This window comes from Polypterus senegalus, chromosome 18 (assembly GCF_016835505.1).
Source record: "Polypterus senegalus isolate Bchr_013 chromosome 18, ASM1683550v1, whole genome shotgun sequence".
NCBI classification, from domain to species: Eukaryota; Metazoa; Chordata; class Cladistia; order Polypteriformes; family Polypteridae; genus Polypterus; species Polypterus senegalus.
The window spans coordinates 73,273,732-73,290,435 of record NC_053171.1 but is presented as its reverse complement, the minus strand read 5'-3'; the positions used below and the strand labels follow the sequence as shown (position 1 = coordinate 73,290,435).

At 39.3% G+C, this 16,704-nt stretch overlaps 1 protein-coding gene across 1 annotated transcript in view; it reads left to right on the top strand.

Moving 5' to 3' along the window:
• Positions 1-14,341, top strand: part of btbd7 (BTB (POZ) domain containing 7) — a 52,467-nt gene extending 38,126 nt beyond the window's left edge. Inside the window, exons 8-11 of the mRNA XM_039741239.1 lie at positions 1,152-1,341; positions 3,290-3,468; positions 4,253-4,657; positions 12,955-14,341. Of these exons, the coding sequence (XP_039597173.1) occupies positions 1,152-1,341; positions 3,290-3,468; positions 4,253-4,657; positions 12,955-13,725 (1,545 nt within the window). The 3' untranslated portion in view covers positions 13,726-14,341. The remainder of the gene's footprint in view (positions 1-1,151; positions 1,342-3,289; positions 3,469-4,252; positions 4,658-12,954) is intronic.
• Positions 14,342-16,704: the final 2,363 nt, after the last annotated feature.

Below are 16,704 nucleotides of genomic sequence, written 5' to 3'. Positions count from 1 at the left end.
ATACTTTATTAATCCCAAGGGGAAATTCACATAATCCAGCAGCAGTATACTGATACAAAAAACAGTATTAAATTAAATAGTAATAAAAATACATGTAAAAGCAGACAGTAACTTTAAATAATGTTAGCATTTACTCCCCCGGATGGAATTGAAGAGTCGCATAGTGTGGGGGAGGAACGATCTCCTCAGTCTGTCAGTGGAGCAAGACAGTGACAAACGTCTGTCACTGAAGCTACTCCTCTGCATGGAGATGACGCTGTTCAGTGGATGCAGTAAATTATTTATGATTGACAGGAGTTTGCTTAATGCCCGTCGCTCTGCCACAGATGTTAAACTGTCCAACTTTACTCCTATAATAAAGCCTGCCTTCTTAGCAAGTTTGTCCAGGCGTGAGGCGTCTTTCATCTTTATGCTGCCTCCCCAGCACACCACCGCGTAGAAGAGGGCACTTGCAACAACCTTCTGGTAGAACATCTGCAGCATCTTATTGCAGATGTTGAAGGACACCAACCTTCTAAGAAAGTATAGTCGGCTCTGACCTTTCTTACATAGAGCATCAGTATTGGCAGTCCAGTCCAATTTGTCATCCAGCTGCACTCCCAGATATTTAAAGGTCTGCACCCTCTGATGATCACAGGGTCCATGAGGGGCCTGGGCCTCCTAAAATCCACCACCAGCTCCTTGGTCTTGCTGGTGTTGAGGTGTAAGTGGTTTGAGTCGCACCATTTAACAAAGTCTTTGATTAGCTTCCTGTACTCTTCCTCCTGCCCACTCCTGATGCAGCCCACAATAGCAGTGTCATCAGCGAACTTTTGCACGTGGCAGGACTCCGAGTCATATTGGAAGTCTGATGTATATAGATTGAACAGGACCGGAGAAAGTTTAGTGCATCTGCCTCATGCTGATAATGGACACACAGCTTATGACCCCTTAACTCCCCATAGATCTCCAGACTCTTAGGTGGTTATTATTTTATGAGGTGTTGGTCTTACCATGTAAATCATGTTTGGTCCTTACCTTAGAAATAAAGTGTGAACAAGTGGGAAGAGAGAAGGTGGAAACGTTTACTCTTTGAGGAGGATGAAATTAAGAAACACAATGTTTAGCTTTCTTGCTCATCATTGTTTTATCATATCTTCTCTCAATTTTAGTCTGTTTTAGATGAGATGATGGTAGAGCAGACTGACTTGATTCGTTTGAGAATGGTTCGAATGTCCAATGTGCCTGATACCCTTTACATGGTTAACAATGCAGTCCCACAGTGCTGTCACATGATCAACCACCAGCAGATCCCTGGAGCCCAGAGCAGCCCACCCACAGTTGTAGCCAACGAAGTGCCCGGTGAGTAAACTTGACTAGTGTTTATTGATTATATCTGAGGAGATGTTCTGAATGTCCTTTCAAGCTTTTGAGAAGCAGTGAATTTATTCTTATTCTAAGTTTCTGTTATATAAATGTCCCATTTTTTGTTTGTTTTGGTGTACTATAGATTTCTCCAAATGTCTATTAAGAAATTTCTCAAATAAGGCTTTAAAAATAGCAGTATGGTATGTTAATGGTACAGAAAGTGACTGCTTTCAGAAATTAAAAAATGCCAAGTACCCTTCTAGAGCCGAGATTTTATACCAAAACCTCATGACCCATCAATGACTTGTTCTGTGGATTTCATTGTCTGTAATTGACATTCAGTCACATATGCCACATTGTCTTGCGAGTGGCAGGCAGAATTCATGAGACTTCAATGAAAAGATGCTTAAAGCATGCCACCTGTTTCTTTGGAAGACACAGCTAAGCAATATGTATCAAAATTAGAGCCATGGAGGAATTGTCAAGCTTGAAAAGCCACTCCCATGCTTCAATTCAGTCAGTATTTAGTCTTGGAAAAAGTGTTATTTTTAAATGTCAAGGAAGGAAAGAAGAAATTTCAGGCTTGTGTCAAACAGCTATTCCTTATTTGCTGATGATATCATTGGAGTGACAGGTAAAGCATTGTTATCAACCAAGCCGATGTTGCATGTGTACTATCATGGCCAAAAGTTTTGAGAATGACAGAAGTATTGGTTTTCACAAAGTTTGCTGCTTCAGTGTTTTTAGATAATTTTTTCAGATGTTTCTATGATATACTGAAGTATAATTACAAGCATTTAATAAGTTTCAAAGACTTTTATTGACAATTACATTAAGTTTATGGAAAGAGTCAATATTTGCAGTGTTGGCCTTTCTTTTTCAAGACTTGTGCAATTCGCCCTGGCATGCTGTCAATCAACTTCTGCACCAGATCCTGACTGATGGCAGCTCATTCTTGCATAATCAGTGCTTAGAGTTTGTCAGAATTTGTGGATTTTTGTTTGTCCACCCACCTCTTGAGGATTGACCATAAGTTTTCAAAGGGATTAAGGTCTAGGGAGTTTCTTGGTCATGGACCCAAAATTTTGATGTTTTTTTCCCCGAGCCACTCAGTCATCACTTATGGCACTGTGCTCCATCATACTGGAAAAGGCATTGTTGGTCATGAAACTGTCCTTGAATGGTTGGGAGAAGTTGCTCTCAGAGGATGTTTTGGTCCCCTTACCCGGGGTCACATGCAACTGGTATGCCCACTGTACTTTGAATATACAAGAGTCACTGGCGAACATGCACGCAGGCAGATGGACCCCCCAACACGTCTGCTGGTTGCTAAAGTGCTCTGTAAGTGCTGTGTCTGCACAATGGTGATTACAGAACTGCTTTTATGGCGGCTTCTTCAGGTAGTCTCATCTTCCTCGGACAGGTCTCGGCCCCCTGAGGAGTGTGTCTGTCTCACGTCTGTACCCAGATGCACTACACTGTTATTTCCATGGCACACCAGTTGAAAAACACTTGAGTATAATTCCCAAGTCATTGATGGTGATGAACAATTGAGGATGGCATTTACAGAGTTGTAACACCAGTTTTAATGTATGCCTATTTAAGAGATGCTTATTCTTTCAATTAAATCAGTTTTTATTTGTACATTCAAAGTCAGCAGTAGTTTTGATCGTTTAATTTTTACTTTGACACATCTGTGTCGCATATGCTATTTCAATTTGAGAATCAATTCAGTGACCTTGTTTTCTTACTGCCTTCTTTTCAACTTGCTTTTTAGGAAGGCATTCACATTCAGGTTGTGCTTACTCAAATAGTATTTTGTTAAAAGTTCAGGTTTAAGGAGATTTAAGGTCTTTGCCATATTTTTGTTTTTAATCTTTTGTGTTGATTCTACATTTAATTTGTAATGATCAATGATTGCCTGTTGCCTCTTTCTTTTTAGTTCCCAAGTTAAGTGTTGTCAAAGATATGATAAGAAGGTTGCATGAGTTACGGCACACGGACCAAGTGCAGAGAGCATATGCTCTTAACTGCGGAGATGGAGCTACAGTCAGCTTTGAGATTCAGATCCGTGTTCTACGGGAGTTTGGGCTTCCTGATGCTGCAGCAGAGCTTTTGCAGGTGAGACTCAATGTGACCCCGTATTAGCTGGAGTTCTCAGGTGGGGGGGATGGTGGCTGTACCTAATGGTTTTGGAAAATCAAAAGGTGAAGTGAAGAAAGCATATTGAGAAGAAAATAAATATTAATAAGGAGGCTTTCAGAAAATCCAAGGTTCAGCACTAGGGGGGCGTGCCTACAACATATGTATATACGTGCTTAATTTATTCTGGGGACAAAAAAAACTACCAACCCCATAGCATGATGCTTGTGTGGGGTAGTATATATGAAAGAAAAATTTTAATTTGGTATGTTGTTAACTTTGGAAAGCAAACAAGTACTTTTTAAAACAGATTTCTGTGAAACTTAACAGAGTTCAAGAGAGGTCTCGTACTCAAACTGACTCAATTGGTAAAAGAACAGAAAGCCGCTTTTCGTTGCAAATTGTGTTCCTCGACACTTTGTATCCAGTACTGGAAGGAGAGTGAGTGGTACCCTACTTTGGCACAAACTTTCCATAATCGAGCCCTTTTCCTTTAGATGTTGTTCTAATATCTTTCAACCCTGTGCTAGTGGAGGGATCTGTACACTGGTGATGTTTTTGATTGGTCTAGGCTTTGAACATTCCCATCATTTAAGAAATATTTTTTTTCCTGTGTTTTCTACCTGTTTACTACTTATTCTGTCCTTTCAATACATGTGAGTTGTGAAACATTGATTTTATTACAAGTAGTGCAGTGTGTTTGGGTGTGAGCAGTCAGTCATAATCTTTGTTAATGCTATCCTCTTTAAATTTTACCCTGCAGAATCCTCACAAATTCTTCCCAGAAGAACGCTTTGGTGATGAAAGTCCGGTGTTGGTGGCACGCCAGTTAAGTCGCACTCGGAACAACAGCACTCCAGCGGTGGAGAATATGTTTAGTGACATGGACTCCTTCACTGCCTTCCATCCTCCACTGCCGCCTCCTCCTCCACCATATCATCCTCCTGCCACACCAAATCACCCACAGCTCAAAAGTGGGTGGCAGCTGCGAGCTCCAACTCAACAACCCTCTCGCTCTTTCTCCTACCCCTGTAATAACACTTTGCTGCATCTGCGGAACTCATCCAAGCACACTTTCCCTGCTTGTCATTCTGGCTCAAAAGCCATTCACATGGACTGCACAAGCCCTGCAAGGATGGGAAGGACTCTGCATCCAGAGAAGCAGGGGGTATGCATTCATTATGTTATTAATTTTCTGTCATTTATGTGCGTTTAAAAATGGCACTGAAAAAGTGACTAGCACATGCAGGGTGTCTAACAACCTAAAGGACTAGCGGGGGAAAAATGTGTTATCTTCATAAATTAAGCAAATCACATCAGACAAGTGTTAAGAGACATAGAAAATCAACAATTGCATTTTATTCTTGGGCGCATGCTCCCTGGCATTGTTTTTTATTTCCTCTGCATACAGTGCATCCGGAAAGTATTCACAGCGCATCACTTTTTCCCCATTTTATGTTACAGCCTTATTCCAAAATGGATTAAATTCATTTTTTTCCTCAGAATTCTACATACAACACCCCATAATGACAACGTGAAAAAAGTTTACTTGAGGTTTTTGCAAATTTATTAAAAATAAAAAAATTGAGAAATCACATGTACATAAGTATTCACAGCCTTTGCTCAATACTTTGTCGATGCACCTTTGGCAGCAATTACAGCCTCAAGTCTTTTGAATATGATGCCACAAGCTTGGCACACCTATCCTTGGCCAGTTTCGCCCATTCCTCTTTGCAGCACTTCTCAAGCTCCATCAGGTTGGATGGGAAGCGTCTGTGCACAGCCATTTTAAGATCTCTCTAGAGATGTTCAGTCAGATTCAAGTCTGGGCTGTGGCTGGGCCACTCAAGGACATTCACAGAGTTGTCCTGAAGCCACTCCTTTGATATCTTGGCTGTGTGCTTAGGGTCATTGTCCTGCTGAAAGGTGAACCGTCGCCCCAGTCTGAGGTCAAGAGCGCTCTGGAGCAGGTTTTCATCCAGGATGTCTCTGTACATTGCTGCAGTCATCTTTCCCTTTATCCTGACTAGTCTCCCAGTTCCTGCCACTGAAAAACATCCCCACAGCATGATGCTGCCACCACTATGTTTCACTGTAGGTATTGGCCGGGCCGGGGGTTTCTGCAGACAATTCCTTTGACTTCATGCTTGGTTTATGCTCTGACATGAACTGTGAACTGTGGGATCTTATATAGACAGTTGTGTGCCTCTCCAAATCATGTCCAATCAACTGAATTTGCCACATGCAGAAACATCTCAAGGATGATCAGGGGAAACAGGATGCACCTGAGCTCAATTTTGTTGTTGTGTTTTTATATGTTGCCGGAGCAACAACAGGCTCACAGCTCTGCTGCAGCTTGGCACTTAAGCAAACAGAAAAGATCTCGAGGGGTGATGCAAGGAACATTGTAAATACAGGGAACATTATTTCTCTGGCCACTAACCTGGGGCCACATGTATAAACGTTGCGTACGCACAGAAATGTTGTGTACGAGCGTTTCCACATTCAAATCGCGATGTATAAAACCTAAACTTGGTGTAAAGCTACACACATTTCCACTTCTGCCCAGAGTCAAGTCAGTGCTACTGTTCCTGTGTGGTTACCCTTTCTTTTTCAGATCCACATTACTGACGCGGCTTTAAAAATACACTGAAATTAACCACATAGTCTTTATTAGTTTAATGCATCTGATTGCAATTAACCTGTAACAATATAACGGTCCACAGAATGGTCAAACTATTCCAGATACCATAGCTGCTTTAGCGTTGTTACTCTCACTGCACCTTCTTTTTCTTCTAACAGCTGCTCCCATTAGGGGTTGCCACACCGGATCATCTTTTTCCATATTACTCTGACTGCACCACTCGGAGCAGCTGATCGGAAAGAGAATTATCGGCATACAGCATCAAGCACACGCTGCCTCAGCCATGCTTTCTATTTGAACTGCTTCTCACACGGCAAGCACTTCAAAACCTTTCCTGTACGGACCTCGTGGTTCAGAAAGAGTTTCATCCCAAGAGCTCTAAACGCAATCAATCAGTCCATCAAGTGCTCCTTGTAGAACTGTTTGTACTTATAAGTACAATCAGCTCACTGTAAACTTGCACTACAGTTATAATATTGCACAACCTGAGCCACTTAATGATATCGTCATCATATGTAAATACACGCTTTATAAAGATGAAATGCAGCAAAATATGTTTATTATATTATACAGATAAAACTTTAACTTCATTTAAATAATCTATATTGTTAATAATTAAAGGACACGGTGTCATTACGCTAGCAAGGATCTGGCGCTCCGTTTACGGATTTTCCTGCCTCGCAGTATGTGCTTCACTGGGACTGGCGTGAAGGATAGAATAATTACACACGTACTACGAAGATATTTCAATGTTCCTTAAAAATTTTGAAGAATCGGCGTTCTAAGCTTACAGATGGCTTAACGTCTATTACAGAGCTAATTGTATGGTGATTGGGTATTTGGAGAAAGAAAAGGAAGGACAGGAATTTGGGGTTAGTACGTTTGAAAGAGACAATACTGCTGCAATAAATTATTTCAACGAAGGTCACGCACAATCACTGCGCCACCATGTTCCGATGTTTAATAACATGCTTTAACTCCTATCATCAAGAAAATTATATCAAGTATACATCTCAGTATTTTAATTATTCAGAGAGCTGTAATATTACGAATGTAATGGATTCTGTGTCCTGTCGGAGGAAGACAAAGCACAGAAGCACGTAGTGATTCACACACACAGAGCACATAGAAGATCATATTCAAAACAAAGCATTTAACGTGCTACTTTAGTTATGATGGATTTGAGAAACTAGTAAATTAAACGATTTTAAGATGAAGTTAATGATGTTCTACTTTGATGACAAACTACGTGATTAAAGTGGAAATTTCGAGCTTAAAGTTGACATTTCATGCTTTTTTCTCCACTGTGTGCCTATTTTTTTTCTCTTTACCTAATAAGCTTTCATATGAAACTCAGACAGTGGGCTACGACTCGGCTGACCATGGCGAATTTGATATCTGACAACTTCTTTTTTTATTTCAGGCACTGGGCAACTTTGAACTTGAGCTTTCGAGTTTCTCCGACATCTGATCATGACCGCACACTTAGTATACAAACAAGCCAGTTACCCTTTCGGTTTGTGCGTGCCAATGATTTTCGCACGTTTTCAGTCTCTCCCTGTGCATTCCCTGTGCAGCTAGCGTGACAGACAGACAGACAGACACACACACACACACACACACACACACACACACACAAGCTAGAGAGAGAGAGAGAAGGCTGGGCACATAAGGCCGAGAAGGCAATTAAAGAATGCACCGGGCTTGTTTTTAAAGAGACAGAATCGAGCATTGTTGTAACCTCATTGTACTTAATGAAGACTTTTTTCTATTGGATTTTAACCTTCACTTCTGTTTACAGCGATCAGTTCGTAGCGTGCATTGTTGCAATGTTACTTTTCTTGGTGGTTTATTAAATTACGGATTTTTCAAATGTTCATTTTTTTTCCTGTGCTTAAAATTAATTAAAAAAAAAAAGTGTTTCATAGCGCTATAGCGCAAACGCTTGCAGTTTTAGTTTTCTCTGTTGTTTAAGGTTTTCTCAGTGTTGTTCAATGTTTTTACATTTAGTTTACTATTACGCTGTGCATTCTATGGTGTAATTAACTATATTTGTGCTTAAAAATCTTTTAAAAAATATATTTATATACAGTTCATACAGTCTGGAACAGATTAATTGTATTTACATACAATCCTATGGGGGAAATTACTTTGGTTCACGACCAAATCCACGGCCGAGGTTACACTGTGTGTGTGTGTGTATGTGTATGTATATATATATATATATATATATATATATATATATATATATATATAAACATATATACATACACACACACATATATAAACATATATACATATACATACATATTTACATATATACACACACAGCTATTTTGTATCAGTGCAATACGCTGCTTGTTAAAACGGATAACTCCGCTCTTACGTGCAAGTCTGCGTGGATATTATGAACTATCGTATTTGTTCAAGTTCTATTTAAATTTTAAATAGAAGGAATTTTTATTTAGTCGACAGAAATATCTTTGGTAGGAATGGTAAAACAGACAGGGATATTATTCCTGAATAAATCAACTCAAACCTTAAACAACTTATAATATTTTGCTCTCCATAAAAAATATCTCGTCTAAATTATACAAGTTAGAAATAAAGTAAACGTTAAAAGAACAAACATTCAAATTTCTTTACTCTTATCTAATTTTATATAAAAAATAAACTTAGATTTTAAATATCCCAAAAGATTTTGCTCTCCATAAAAATATATCCTGTCAAAATTATACAAATTCAAATATGAACATGCTGCATAACAAAACCTGGAAATATAAATAAAATGTGTTCCTTTCAGCAATAACAAATCAAATCATTCAGTTCTCTTTGCTCATATGTCATTTTAGAGCTGGACACCTGGCATCTTTTTTTGGCAACAGGTTCGTTTCTGTTTGGTGTGAGGTTCTGTGTTGTGGAGATTCTCAGGATGGACTGCAGGTGCTCATCAGTGAGGCGACTCCTGTGTGCTGTTTTGTTAGTCTTTATCACTGAGAAGAGCTTCTCACACAGATATGTGCTACCAACATGCACAAGGTTCGAGCCGCATGTAGACGGACTTTTTTTGTTCTTCAAAGTCACCAAAGCGCCGTGCAAACTCAGTGCGCAGTGCGCTCAGTTTATCAGCAAAGTGCGTATTTGGGAACACTGTAGTGACGACTTGGTTTAACATTACTTGGCAACAGGGAAAGTGAGGCAAGGTGCAAGGGTGCATTTGTGTCTCCCATAAAAGCAGCTTCACTTGAAATCACTTTGTGATTGTGCACGGGTATCTGTAATTACAGCCACATTAGCTCCACAAATGAGACACACAGGTTCAGTAAACATATACTCAGCCTCCCATCGGTTTTTAAAGGCTCTATTTTCAGAATCAACTTTTCTCTTCAGCATCGTGTGAGCTAGCTTCGCAATAACTTGCAGCATCATAAGCTAGACTTGATTAACGCGGTAAGTGTTCGGCAAGGCAGCTGAAGCGCTGCATTATGGGATCTGTAGTTTATTGTGTTACCAGCGCTTCATATACCGGGCCATTAATAACAATAATACAGTATATAAAATGATCTCGCGGCCGGATGTGTTTTGAGTGTGCCTTGAGTTTGACACATATGGACTAAATAGAACTTGAAAAGATATATTTTTTCAAATGTGATCGCGCAATTCAGATAGAGTTGACGCGCACTACAGCCTGCATGCCTCAATAAGTCATCCTCCCCTCGCTCTTACTTTTTTACCGTTCATCTAATGAATACACTGAGTATGACTTTACCAAAACAATCATTGATGGCGAATAAAGTATCCATTATTCGAGTATGTAGATCGGGATATATATATACATATATATATACCCGCGTATCGCAGCAGAGAAGTAGTGTGTTAAAAAAGCTAGAAAAAGAAAAGGGAACATTTTAAAAATAACGTAACATGACTGTCAATATACAGTATTTGTTTTGTGAGTGTTGCTGTCATCAAGGATCTGATTATCATTATTTCTTTCAATCAGGTTCGTATTTGTAGGATGTGTTGTGTTCAAGTTACATTCCGTGTTTGTCAATCGTTGTAAAGATGACAGGTTTCTTTCATCGATTCGTTTCTTACTGCATCAATAAACAGCTTGTCTTCTTCTTTATCTGAGACCTGACACACTGCATGCACGGGTGTTTTTTTTTACACTGTCTTCCTTTAGCGGGACATTGACTTTTTCCACCGTGTGCTTTGTTTCCGCAGTAGCTGGATTTATGAATATGCTTATCAGACGCTTCATATTTTTTGCTGCCTTTTCAATTGTGTAATTTCTGCAGTAGCTGGATTTATGAATATGCTTATCAGACGCTTCATATTTTTTGCTGCCTTTTCAATTGTGTAATTCGGTTTTTGTTCAGCGCTCTTTGGAACTGTTGCTTTTTATCTGTGCACTGCGTCAGTTCACGTGAGCCGCTCAGTGTACATGCATTGAAGTTTCCCAGCTGTGCTGGTGCCATCTCGTGCTATGTCCATGGCTGTATTTAATGTTACCTTAGTCCTGGCACTTAAAACTTTCTCTCGCAGTTTCGCTGAGTTTGTGTCAAATACCACCCTGACCATCTCATCTTCCTCTCCATAAGCACAGTCCTTAACCCGTGAATATTTAGTGGGAGTTTGCTATTGGATTCCCGCTGACGGACGGCCTATATGGGCAGGCACTAAATTACAAACGCCAGCGCAGCCTGTCTATGAACTTAATTTAAAGTGTAGGTTTACATCGTGCTTTGTTTCCGAAGTAGCAGAACTCATAAATATGGTTGTATATGTCACTCGCTCGCTTCTTATTGTTTCGCTGCCTTCTAAATTATATAATGCATGTTTTCTTCAGCGCTTTTGGAGGTCTTCCTGGTTTTCTATGTACTGCGTGATTACGTGAAGGCGTGATGATGTCACACGAAACTCCGCCCCCACGGCGTTGAAGCTCATCTCCATTACAGTAAATGGAGAAAAACAGCTTCCAGTTATGACCATTACGCGTAGAATTTCGATATAAAACCTGCCCAACTTTAGTAAGGAAGCTATAAGGAATGAACCTGCCAAATTTCAGCCTTCCACCCACACGGGAAGTTGGAGAATTAGTGATGAGTGAGTGAGTGAGTGAGGGCTTTGCCTTTTATTAGTATAGATATAGAGATATATATATAGAGATATATATATATATATGTATATAGAAATATATATGTGTGTGTATATATATATATATATATATATAAATATATATGTATATATATATGTATGTGTATGTATATATATATATATATATATATATGTGTGTATATGTGTATATATATATGTGTATATATATTTATATGTATGTGTATTATATATATATATATATATATATATATATATATATATATATATATATATATATATATATATATATATATATATATATATATATATATATATATATATATATATATATATATATATATATATATATTATTTATATATATTATATATATATATATTATATATATGTGTATATAAATAAATTGTCAAAAAAAATGGAAATGCAGAGTCAGCAGTATAGTTTTGCAGACGTGCTCACCATCCTGTCTATCAGCGGCTAAGCTTGTTTCTCTCAAAGGTTTCGTTTTGCCGATGTGTTCACCTCGCTTGTGTATTAGCAGCTAAGCAATTGTGTCTTTCATCAGCAGTTTCACATTAGCAACGGAGTCTCTTTCTTTCAGCTTTATGGTATAGCCTCGCACTGCTTTCTTCTTCTGACTCGTTAACTTGGGGCTACCTTGCTGGCTCTTTGAGCTTTGCCTCACACTTCAGGGCCAGATAGACACACACACATCCACAAATAGACGTTTATATATAAGATCTGCCTGAAGAAGGGGCCTGAGTTGCCTTGAAAGCTTGCATATTGTAATCTTTCCAGTTAACTAAAAAAAGGTGTCATTTTGCTTACCTTGGATTGCACTTGTAAAATAGAGTCAGTTTGTAAAGCTAAACTCAAGTGTATTAACAGCAAGCAGGCTCAGAGATTGCAGCATGATGTTCAGCGATAAGTTGTTTTTCAATTCTACCTATGAAATCAAACACTTGTCAAGCTTACAATTAACAGAAGTCCTTCAATAAAGGCAGACCTGTTTCTTGAATAGGACCAACATCGTATGGACACACCTAGGGCAGGTCATTCTCATTCTAATATTGAATAGCATGTTGTAAGCTCCTGATTTTTTTATTTTTTTTTTTGGGGACACCTATCTGGGCAGGATCAACTGATCAAATTTGAATCAATCACAAAAATGATCTGTGTAGTTTTCCAAAGCTGAGCTTTTTTACATCAACAGCAGCATTCCAAAAACATTAAACGTGAAATTGCTATATGTTAAATTCAGGGTTCTACTGTTTTTGTTTGTTTTTTTTTTTTCCCCTGGTTGTTGTCCAACCCTTATCATTTCTGGAGATTTTAATTTTTTATTAGCCACTGATTCAAATCTAATTTTTTTTCCTACATGTATTCCCTTACATTTATTTATATTAAATATCATCTGCCACAAATCTGCCCAAGCTTGTATGCTGTCCAAATCCTCTTGTAACAATTTATCTCATACTCCATTGTCTGCCCTTCTACCTAGTTTGACATCATCTGCAAACTTAACCCACTTACTGATTATATTCTTGTCCATATTTTTTATGTATATTGAAATAGAGCAGCGTGCCAGCATTGACCATCTTGGGGCTTTTGCACACCCCAGGCTGACACATCTGTTCTAAAGAGTTTGTTTTGCCAGATCTGACTGATACTGTTGTCTTTTTTTTTCCCCTCCCTCAAACAGAACATGGAGCCAGTGATCAATGAGTTCATGCCCGACATTGCTATGGGAATATCCGCCATGAACCTTAAGGAGAGGAGACTGCCAGAGTTGGCCGTGGACGCAGACGGGTACAGAGGAGGCACTGATCAACATCATCAGTCTTCGTCCATTTCTGGTTCTTCTCATTGTCCACCATCTGCTCCCTGCTATTCCAGCAGGTATGGTCACAACTCACGGAAGAAGCACAGCACCGACCAGAAGACAGAGATCCACCAGGACTATCCTGATCTGTATGACTTCTCCTGCCAGCAAGTCAGCCCAGCCTCCAGCCACCACACACCTTCCTCATCACAGGGCAAGTTTGTTGGACCTGATCTGTACAGCCACAGCAGGCCACCCCCAGGCTCCTTCACATCGTCCTACATGGTCCCAGATATGCATTCTCAACGGCCTGGCCCCGATTCAATTCACATTGATGTCCTTGAGCAGCCTCCTCAGCGGCTTGACTTAGCATTGGCTGGACATAATAGCACCAGTGTGCCTGGACAAGGTATGGTCAGGTTGAGATCAAAAAATGACTCTGACCTGACCTGTGGCCTGGGATCAGAACAAGCTCCGGGTAACAGTCCAGGAAATTATGAGGAGCAAGCCCTATGCAGGAGGTCGATGCCCGACGCTCCAGGAGGTTCATTAGAGCCACACCGGAATAGTGGCAATGAAGACACAGTAGCTGGCAGGGAACGCAGGTCGCCAATCAAGCCTGAGTACCCCTACAAGAAGTCTGCACTTTAAACTAAACGACGACAGGGACATTCTGAAAGGCTTTTTGACTTTTTTTTTCCTCTCTGGATGCTTTTGCACTAAACAGAGGTGCCTGTACCACTTTCATTGTCAAAAATAGCTGTCATCATTAGCAAATCGATAGGTCACTCTTGCTTTCACATTTCTCGGTCGGCTTCTCATCGCATGGCAGGAAGTTAGGAATGGCTTCTGAGAAAACTGAAGCTGCTGGTCAATTGCAGTTTGAGGGTTAATTCTTGGTTGTGTGCACTCGGATATCTCAATTGGTTGGTTCCACTCTCAGAATATTTTCTGAAATTCTGTTTGTAGCACTTTTTAAGAATATGGTATTGGCTATGAGGGAGTCTGCACCGAGTCGGTTTCATTGCAGGTGGCTGAAATCATTACAATACTTGCAGATGGGGAATCTATAAAGATGTAGTACATTGTATGGTGTTTGGTGCCACGCAGGAGTAAGGTCCTGGCCTAGTGGGAGGAAGTAACTGCTTTTGGTGCTCTCGTGTGGGCAGCCCGTTGAGATGCCACTGTCCCATGTAACCGTGTTCATCATTTCAAGAGTCCTCGCTGTGTGTCCAACTTCCCTCTTGCTCTCTGTATTTTATATATATATGTGTGTATATATATATATGTATATATATATGTGTATATATATATATATATATATATATATATATATATATATATGTATATATATATATATATATGTATATATATATATGTGTATATGTATATATACATATATATATATATATATATATATATATATATATATATATATATATATATTTATATACACATATATGTGTGTGTGTGTATCCCAGTTTCTTTATTTATTCTTTCTGTATATTTTACTTTTAGTTTGCTTTTCATATTTGGTATTTAATAATTTCATTTTTATATATTGTCCATGGTAATGTTTGTGTTTCTCTTTATTAATATTGCTGTTTTTTTCCATTAAGTTATGAATTACTCACTTTGTTAGTTGATACTTCATCTACGGTTCTTTTCCTTTCTGAGAGCATTTCAGGGGGACATGCTGTAGTCCCAGGGCTTTCTGTGTACATTTATTGCCCAGAATGCTGCCTTTTTGCTTTTCATCTATTATGAACTTGATCTGCTTAGTAAGTGGCGCCACGTTGGCAGAAAACATGCAACGCAATTCACTGTGAGACGGACACAGACTCGTCTTGACCTCGACAGCAAGTGCCTGTTCACAATCGGCAAGAACTGTTGGAGGGTTCACCCCCGAACTCTCGTTCATCTGACCAGAAAGCGTGAGAGATAAGCACAACCTGTGAAGGCAATGGCATGAACGGGTGTGCCTGTGTGTGTGTTGTGTCATTATCATCATCGTTACTCTACAGCGGTGCCTACTCGTTTTGGTTTGACCTCCTTTGTTTTCGGTTGCTTTGGTGTTCTGTTTTTTTTTTTTGTTTCTCCTCACCTTTCATTACATCCCCACTGCTTCACCTTTACCAAGGTGCATTGAAAGGGAATCGCTGGAGGCGTACACAGTAGTCGTCTGGCGCCACTCGAGTGTCAGCTGGACTGTTTGGAATAGAACTCACTTTGTAATACATTTTATATACTATTTTTTACACATACAAAAGATATTCTTGTAAACAAAACAGTAAAAATCCAGCTGGTGAAACATTATTGTGCTCCTGTTTTTTTTATTTCTTTTCCAAGGTGTCATTTGCAGGTTGTATGAGCAGTTATTGGCCAACAATTTTTTTGGGGGTAGTAGGGTGCCACAGCCTAGGGGGGACTCCATGCTACACTGGTCCAAGTACTTTATCTTCTTTAAATGGGAGGATAGCCGATAGCCTCCTGAAAATTATGGGAGAGGGGGTTGTTGTGGGGGGTTTGATGTTGGTGGGATGAGCAGGCTGTCTCCAAGAACTCTGAGCCTTCAAACCACTCCACACTGAAGGGTTTACTGCTGTTATACTCCATTAATTACCTTGTGATATGTTGATTGTATCCTCCACATGTGAATAAGTCATTTGAGTTCAGGGAGTCTGGCTAAATTGGCACAAACCCTCCATTGTCACATTGGGCTTTGGTTTGATTTGAACATCATGCAGGACCACCTTGATAACTTAAGCCAGGAATTACTTGAGTGAAGGGTGAACATGGCCTCCTCTTTGTCCCTCTGGCTTTTCAAAGATTTTCTTTCTTGGGGGAACACTTGCTTTGAATCTCTCCCTATATTGACAGAGTGTCACATCTCAAGTATGGCTGCAATATCTTTTTTGGTAACCACTTAATTGGACAATTTTTTTTATTCAGGAATAAAAAGTGCAAGTATTCGAAAATGGAAGAGATTACTTCCTTGCACAATGCTGTCCTTTGAACGATACAAGTATGTTTGGAAATAGAATTTGCCAAAAAAAAAAAAGCTGTTACATTTGTTGTTATAAGGTTAATTTTAAGTGGTAAAGACGAGAAAGATTAAGTGACAACAGATCAACTAGTATGTATTGCTTAAACTTCCAGTAGATGGCAGCAAAGACCACAAGACAAACTGACAGTCGTGCGTTTCTGGCCGCTTTTTTCTTCACATTGTTATTAAATCCAGCTGTCAAGATCTTCAGAAAAAAATTTACACAAGAAGATTTGCATGTTGTTGATGACTCAGCTTCTGTACTGTCTGGAGAACCTGAGATGGGGACATTGAGAGTGCTACTAGATTATCTTCAAATGTGAAATGTGTGGAACCCCATTACTTCACTGGTGCTCTTGTACTGACTGAGCTCATTTTTAAAATGATTCCACACTTTTAGTTGCATTTGACAGGTGTCGGAAATGGACAGTGTGAATACAGTCAATGATCATAGAACTCAATTGATAAAATTCAATAGTAGGTTACTGTAATTAGTGACCTGCATGACACTGATGCATTACTAAGAGAAATAACTCCATGCTTTTGAGGGTTTTTTTAAATTTTGATTTTATTGAAATCGCACA